The 8,513-nt window shown below is 60.7% G+C and overlaps 1 protein-coding gene across 9 annotated transcripts in view; it reads left to right on the plus strand.

Moving 5' to 3' along the window:
* The window catches only part of STIM1 (stromal interaction molecule 1), a 72,414-nt gene extending 64,077 nt beyond the window's left edge, over positions 1 to 8,337 (plus strand). For 7 of the 9 annotated variants that reach the window (XM_058857075.1, XM_058857065.1, XM_058857102.1 and 4 more), the window contains one exon: positions 5,496 to 8,337. In XM_058857075.1, coding sequence (XP_058713058.1) covers positions 5,496 to 6,045 — 550 coding nt within the window. In that variant the 3' untranslated portion in view covers positions 6,046 to 8,337. The remainder of the gene's footprint in view (positions 1 to 5,495) is intronic. The other 2 variants (XM_058857126.1, XM_058857136.1) reach the window with 1 other exon arrangement.
* Positions 8,338 to 8,513: the final 176 nt, after the last annotated feature.

Consider the following 8,513-nt stretch of genomic DNA (forward strand, 5'->3'; position numbering starts at 1 on the left):
TGGGTGTCTGCTCCTTCAGCCCCCCCAGATGAGCCCAGAGGGAAGAATGGGGCTCCAACGAGGTGGAACCCGTGTGGTGCATCAGCTCCATGATCCCAGAGAGCAGCCACCCCAGGAATGGGGATGTGAGCCCCAGCTCCCCCTGTGCTGCAGGGAGGGCCGGCCCAGGGGGTGGCACGGTGGCCGTGGTGTCACCCAGGCCCTGCCCGGCTGCTGTCCCACCTCCCACAGCGCGGGACCAGCTGGCCTGGGATGGGGTTCCCAGTGTTCCTGGAGCAGGGCATGGCTCTCCATCTGCTCTCGTGGGTTCTCCACACGCTGCCAGCGCTGCAGGATTGCTCTGGTCCCTGCTGGATTGAAACTGAGGGAGCAGCTCTCCGGAGCCCAGCGAGGAGCACTCGCCCTCTTCACACATTCTTGACGTCTCCTCGGTGGAAGAAATGCCATTTTTTCCTGTATTTGCTGCTGTCTCGCTCTTTTAAAGGATTATTATCACCAACCCTCACCCGGATGGCTCCCTGTGGGATCCCTGGGATGGATTTCCTGGCAAAGAAGATTCCTGGGTGGAGTTGGGACACTGACTGTGAAGTGTTGCTGTGCCTCCATCCCCAGCCAGGGCCTGCTGGAGCTCCCCCACCTCCTCCATGGCCTGAGTCCTGAGTAAGCACTGCATTCCTGCCAGGATCCAATCCTGCCTGCCCCTGAGCCTGGCTCCAGCCAGCACCGTTCTGTTGCTGCTGAAGATGAATAGATCACACGGACACAGGTCGAGGTGTGGTGAAGAGAAGAGAAAGTTTATTTTTCCTCCCAGGATTTAGAGGCTTCTGACCACAGCCAGGGATTGGATGGTCAGGATAACACTTTCTCACTGCTCTGCCCATGAGAGATGCCCGTCACAAGACGTGGAACAGAAGGAATGCACACATATCTATGTTTATAGTTACTGTCCTGGGAAAGTCTTTACAAAACCATGGCAGCAAGCTCAGAAGCTGAGTTTTCAGGGTGACACCATTCCCGTGCCAAGGTTCTGCCCCACAGCCTCGTCCCTTCTCCCTGCTCTGCTGGGACCCAGCGCCAGCCACTCCATGTGCCAGCTCCTGCAGCCAAAGTCTGCTTGGTCCTCCTGGAAGGGAACCGCTTCCCAGGGAATTGTGGAGGAAATAAACCTCTGGAAGTGGGTGTTCTGCCCCAGTGGCATCTCAGCAAGGGCTCAGCCATGTGCAGGTGGGGGCTTCTGCCACCTTCCCTGGGAGAGGAGTGTCCAGGCAGGAATTCCCAGCAGAAATTCCCCTTTGCAGGTGTGGTAAGTCATGAGCAAGAAACACTTGGGAAGAGCAGGAGATTGCTGAATTCCTTGCAGGAGCTGGAGGTTGTGATGGCAGTGATTCTACCTGCAGGCCCTGGCAGCGTCCTGAGGTGTCCCAGCCCAGGTGTGTGGCTGTGTCCATGTCCTGAGAGTCAGCTCCAACACCTCATGTACGGCCCCACGGTGTTCCATGGCTGCTGCTGTTCCCCGGGCCCAGTTATCCCAGTTTTATCCCAGTTTTATCCCAGTTTTATCCTAGTTATCCCAGTTTTATCCCAGTTTTATCCCAGTTATCCCAGTTTCATCCCAGTTATCCCAGTTTCATCCCAGTTATCCCAGTTTTATCCCAGTTTTATCCCAGTTATCCCAGTTTTATCCCAGTGACAGCCATGGGACCAGCCGTGGTGACCCTGGCAGTATCGTCTGGTGGCCCTGGGAGCTCGGTGCCGTGTGATCCATGGCTGTTGTGTCCCTTGGAGGGGCTGCAGCTGCTCCCTGGGAGGAGCTGGGGATTTCCACCCTCAGGATTGTCCCGTTCTCCCGGCTGCTCCCCCGGGCTGGGCTCCGTGTGCGGGGCCAGGGCCGATGGCAGCGGTGCCCGGGCTCTGTGCTGCTGGGGAACAGAAGAGCTCAGCTGTTCTCCACTGCCAGGCTCCCCCAGCACACCCAGCTGAATCCCAGCCACCCCTGAGCTCTCAGGATTCCCTTTTCCTCTGGGTGTTCCTGCAGAACGAGGGCCCGACTTTGTTCCCTGGGTTTTGTTAAAGAAGTGCACTTGTTCCAGGACGAGGAGAATGTTCTGGGCCTGTTCCACCTCCCCGCGCCGGGAGTGCAGCGTGTGCAGCGTTTCTGTGCAGAGCAGTGAGCAGTGGTGTCCCTGAGGCCAGCACTGGGCCCAGCACTGGGAAATGCCTTTGTTGGTGCCAGGGCCACGGCTCCAGGGCAGCCCCACACACCGGCAGGGCCAGCCAGGGGCTCGTGCTGTGCTCACACGCCGCAGGGAGGGCACGGGGCAGCCACGGGCTCCTGGCCAGGCTGCAGAGCTGGCACCGTGCCAGCCTCCTGCAGCTCAGCAGCACCAAGGGCAAGGGGCTGCACCTGGCCCGGGGCAATGGCAGCACAAACAGCCTGGGACAATGGCCTGGGAGCAGCCCTGGGGACAAGGAGCTGGGGATTGCCGGGAGAGGCTCCCCAGGGCCTGGCCACGAGCACTGGGAGCTGGGCTGATCCCACAGCGTGGGCAGCGGGAAAGGGATTGATTGGGATTGTGCCCCTGTGCCCTGCTCAGGTGAGACCTCACCTGCAGAGCTGCCCCAGCCCTGGGACCCAGCACAGGGAGCAGCTGGAGCTGCTGGAGAGAGCCCAGAGGAGGCCACAGGGATGCTCTGAGGGCTGGAGCCAGGCTGGGAGAGCTGGGGGTGCTCAGCTGGAGAGGAGAAGCTCCAGGGAGAGCTCAGAGCCCCTTGCAGGGCCTGAAGGGGCTCCAGGAGAGCTGGAGAGGGACTGGGGCCAAGGGCTGCAGGAATTGCCAGGAGCCAGGGAATGGCTGCCAGTGGCAGAGGGCAGGGCTGGATCTTGGGATCTTGGGCAGGAATTGTTCCCTGGCAGGGTGGGCAGGGGCTGGGATGGAATTGCCAGAGCAGCTGGGGCTGCCCCTGGATCCCTGGCAGTGCCCAAGGCCAGGCTGGACATTGGGGCTGGGAGCAGCTGGGACAGTGGGAGGGATGGCACCGGGTGGTCCTCAAGGTACTTTCTCACCCAGACCACTCTGGGATTCCTGAACATCTCCCCAGTGCCAGCTCTCTCGAGGAGGTTTTCCCTTGCCTTGCTGCTCTGTTCAGGTGGTGGTGGTGGTGCTGTAGGAGATGATCTGGGGGCTCCTGTGCAGTGCCAGGCAGGTTGGGTGAGCCACGCTCAGGGTCTGTGCCAGGAGCACAGGTCAGGGGGGCTCCAGGGTGAGGGACAGGGCAGCACCTCCCATCTCTTCTCACCCCCTTTCGCTTCTCTTGTCCCTCGCTCCTTTCCTTTCCATTTCCCTGCCATTCCTGTAACCTCCTGTGCGTGGGGCAGGGCCGGGCCCCTCACCCCATCCCACAGCCCAGGCGTGTCATAGGGGCCCCGGGGACGTGGGGCCAGCAGCCATCCATTCATCCATCCTCCATCCATCCATCCATCCATCATCCATCATCCATCCATCATCCATCATCCATCCATCCATCCATCATCAATCCATCCATCATCCATCCATCATCCATCATCAATCCATCCATCATCCATCCATCATCCATCCATCATCCATCCATCATCCATCATCCATCCATCATCCATCCATCATCCATCATCCATCCATCCATCATCCATCATCCATCCATCCATCCATCCATCCATCCATCCATCCATCCATCCATCATCCATCATCCATCCATCATCCATCATCCATCCATCCATCCATCATCAATCCATCCATCATCCATCCATCATCCATCATCAATCCATCCATCATCCATCCATCATCCATCCATCATCCATCCATCATCCATCATCCATCCATCATCCATCCATCATCCATCATCCATCCATCCATCATCCATCATCCATCCATCATCCATCATCCATCCATCCATCCATCATCCATCCATCCATCATCCATCATCCATCCATCCATCATCCATCCATCTGTCATCCATCCATCCATCCATCCATCCATCCATCCATCATCCATCCATCCATCCATCCATCCATCATCCATCCATCCATCCATCATCCATCCATCCATCCATCTATCCATCCATCCATCATCCATCATCCATCCATCATCCATCCATCCATCATCCATCCATCATCCATCATCCATCATCCATCCATCCATCCATCCATCCATCATCCATCCATCATCCATCTATCCATCCATCCATCCATCCATCATCCATCCATCCATCCATCCATCCATCCATCCATCCATCATCCATCCATCCATCCATCTATCCATCCATCCATCATCCATCATCCATCCATCTATCCATCCATCCATCCATCCATCCATCCATCCATCCATCATCCATCCATCATCCATCCATCATCCATCCATCCATCCATCCATCCATCATCCATCCATCATCCATCTATCCATCCATCCATCCATCCATCATCCATCCATCATCCATCCATCCATCATCCATCCATCCATCATCCATCCATCCATCATCCATCCATCCATCATCCATCCATCCATCCATCCATCCATCATCCATCCATCATCCATCCATCATCCATCCATCATCCATCCATCATCCATCATCCATCCATCATCCATCCATCATCCATCCATCCATCCATCCATCCATCCATCCATCCATCCATCATCCATCCATCATTCATCCATCATCCATCATCCATCCATCCATCATCCATCCATCATCCATCCATCCATCCATCCATCATCCATCCATCCATCCATCCATCCATCCATCCATCCATCCATCCATCCATCATCCATCCATCCATCCATCCATCCATCCATCATCCATCCATCCATCCATCCATCCATCCATCCATCCATCATCCATCCATCATCCATCCATCCATCCATCCATCCATCATCCATCCATCATCCATCCATCCATACATCCATCCATCATCCATCCATCCATCATCCATCATCCATCCATCCATCATCCAGCCATCCATCCATCCATCTGTCATCCATCCGAGCAGCCGGGAGGAGCGAGCTGTGATTTGTCATTTCCCCCGTCCTCCTGCCTCCCTCTCTGCAGAGGCTCCGGGAGCCGCTCTGGCCCCGTCCCCGGCAGGCACAGGCTGGGCACAAACCGCGTGCAGCGGCGGGGCTGGGCATGGCTTCGTGTGGGCTCGCCAAGCTCCAATTCCTGCCCGATTGCTGGGATTAGAGGCTGGCAGCGGCTGGGCCGGGCGGGGGGCGCACACACGGATGGGGCGAGGGCTGAGGGACCCTCCGGGCAGCCTGGGGGGGCTCCGGGCTTGGGGCGAGCGGGGAGGAAGGAGCCCCCATCCCGGTTCTGTGTCCTCGCTCTGTGCGCTGGTCCCGCGGGCACAGAGCGGGGCAGAGCCGGGGTGGGCTCGCCCGGGGGTCCCCTCAGCCGCCGCCTCCATCCGTGCGTGCGGGGCCGGGCGGGCGGGCACTGACCCCCTCTCTCCGCCCTCCCCACCGCAGAGATTTAACTCGCTGCGACTCCGACTCCTCCATCCCGCACCTGAGCGACCACCAGCGTATCCCCAGCTCGGCGCCCAAGCTGCTGGCTGCCCGGCCCACGCTGCTGAGCCGCTCCATGGAGGAGGCTGTCCCCGGGCCCCCGGGCCCCGGCGCGCCCACCCCCAACGGCGGCAGCCGGCACGGGGAGCCCCCCGCCCTGGCGGCTTTGCAGGAGCGGCTGCCCGAGAGCCCCATGGTGATGAAGAAGATGATGATGGTGAATCACGGCATGGAGAAGTCCTCCAGCCTGGGGGAGATCAGCCACCCGACGGCCGGCAAGCCCAGCCACTCGGATTCGTCCCGGTCGCACAGCCCCAGCTCCACCGACCCCGACACCCCCTCCCCCACCTCTGACTGCCGGCCCAGCGGCGCCAGGAACACCCGCATCCCGCAGCTGGCCGCCAAGAAGAGCCCGGGGGACGAGGACAGCAGCCTGACGGGCGACGAGGTTGACCCCGGCCAGAGCAAGAAAAAGTTCCCCCTAAAGATCTTCAAGAAGCCCAAGAAGTAGAGGTGGGGGGGGGACACCCCCGGACGCGTCCCGCCGGGCCCGGGGCCGGCCGTGCACCGGGAACCCAGCGCCGGCACGGGAGGAGCTATTTAAACTTATTTATTTCCCGATCTCCGAGACGAAACAGCGCCAGGCCGCCGGCTCCCCGGGAGAAGAGCCGCCCCTGCCCTCCCCTCCGACCGCTGCGGTCCCGGCTTTGCTGTGCATGGCTTCCAGTTACTCCTGCTCTGCTCAGCCACGCGGCCTTTGGGTTTGGTTTCAATGTGGTTTTATTTTTTTTTTTTTTTTTAATTTTATTTTTTATTGTTGTTATTAATTTGTTTTCCTGCCTCCAACTTTTGCACAGGCTGATGGAGGCTCGGGGCGGCGCCGGCTGCTCCGCGCTCCCCCCGGGGTGACTCCGGTCGCAGCGGTTCTCCCTCATTTCTCCGAGTCACTTTTCCCCCCCGGCCCCCACGGCCGCGGCCCTGGGAAGGGGATCCATCCCCTCCTGGGCGGCCCTGGCTGCAGGGGAGCAGGGGAGGACTCTGCCCTCGCCGGTACTCGAGTGTCCCGGTCCCCAGCGCTCTGCCCCGTGCCCGGGGAGGTTGGGGCAGGGGGGGGAGGAGCCCACGCCTGTCCCCGGCTTTGCTTCCCCGGGCATCCTCCCCAGTCCCCTGGACTCCTCCGAGCCCCGGGGACCCAGCTGAGGACCCCGGTGACAAGGGACACTGAGGGAAGGGCCATGCCGAGGGGTGTGGGTGCAGAGCCAGGTCCAGCCGCCACAGCCACACAAAGAGGGGGGGGCTCCCGGGAGCAGGGCCCTGTGCCCGTGTCCCCTGTGCCCGTGTCCCCTGTGCCCGTGTCCCCTGTCCTGGCTGGGGATGGAGCGGGACACAGCGGGGCTCTGCAGGGCAGGGACAGGCTGTGCCTGGGGGACAGAGCCATGACACAGCCGTGCCCTGGAGCAGGCCGGGTGCTGCGGGCTCTGTGCCCTCCCCAGGTTTGCAGGAGGCTCACACGGGCAGTGTCCCCCTTGTCCCGAGGCCACACGCCGGGGTGTCCCTGGCTGTGTCAGCCCGTGGCCGCTGCCAGCACAGCCTGACCCGGGTCTCGGTCTGTCCTGAGCCGCTGCCAGGGGCTCTCCCGTCCTCCCTCAGCACACTGTGGGTCACATCCTGCTGCTCGGGTGTCCCCCATCGCAGCCCCGGCCACTGAGGGGGTCCCCACTCCGGGCAGCAGCTGTGGCTGAGTCCCACTCCCTCCGAGGGCCAGGGCCGGGTCCCAGGGCTGAGCCCTGCCCCATCCCGCGGGATCAACCCTGCTCCATCCCGAGGGATGAGCCCTGCTCCATCCCTGGGCCCTGCTCCATCCCCAGGGCTGAGCACTGCTCCACCCCCTTGCCCCCCTCTCCCAGCTCCTCCAGGAGCATCCCCCAGCCCTGGGCTGCCAGGGGAACCCCCAAGCCCCCTCCCACCCCACTTGAGGCGGCTCCCTGGTGCCACATGACCCCCCGAGCCCAGGGTCCCTGTCCTCAGCCCCCCTCCAGCCCCCCGGCCACCATCCCGTGCATCCTCGGGGGTGGGGAGGGGCTGCTCCTGCCGAGGCAGAGGAGGCCGGGCCGGATGCTGAGAGCCCCTGGGGCCTTGCTTTATGCCAGAGTAATATATTTGTGTCTTGACAATTCAGGAAGGGCTACAAAGGTGTTTTTTGTTCTGTAGGTGGGAGTTAAACAATTTCACTGTTGCTTTGGGATAAGTGAAAAATTCCTCTTAATGACTTTTAAGTGCCTGCATTTCCCTGGGGACGGGGGGGACACGCTTGGCCCCACAGCCGGGGCTGCTGCCTGGGCACCCCAATCCGTGGGCACCCCAGTCTGTGGGCACCCCAGTCTGTGGGCAGCCCGGTCTGTGGGCACCCCGATCCGTGGGCATCCTGCTGTCATGGGCACCCCGATCAGTGGGCACCCCAATTCTCGGGCACCCCGATCAGTGGGCACCCCGATTCCCAGGCACCCTGATCAGTGGGCACCCCAATCTGTGGGCACCCCAATTCCCGGGCACCCCAGTCCGTGGGCACCCCGCTGTCACGGGCAGGGCCCCTGGGAGCGGGGCCAGCCGGGTCGGGGCCGGAGCTGCTTATGGTGGCAGAGACCTGTGGATGCTTCTGGAGAAGGGGTTGGGGATCCACCAAACGGCAACTGTTGACACATCTGCCAACTCTTGATTTAAGGTGTTTTTTTTGTTTTTGTTTTTTGTTTTGTCATTTCATAAAACTTTTCAATCCAATAAAGCATGTAGTCTATTTTACGAGCTGCTGGCTGCTGCTCTCTTCTTCCGGCCCTTCCCAGGCTTCCAGCACAGTGGATCGAGGCGTTGGATGCCTGCTGGGGACGTGTTCCTGGCCAGGTCGGTGGGGACAGGGACACCGCAGCTCCCCCCTGCCCCAGGGCCCTGCCATCGTCCTGTCCCACGGGAATTGGATCACAG

The sequence above is a fragment of the Poecile atricapillus genome, chromosome 1, assembly GCF_030490865.1.
Source record: "Poecile atricapillus isolate bPoeAtr1 chromosome 1, bPoeAtr1.hap1, whole genome shotgun sequence".
NCBI classification, from domain to species: domain Eukaryota; kingdom Metazoa; phylum Chordata; class Aves; order Passeriformes; family Paridae; genus Poecile; species Poecile atricapillus.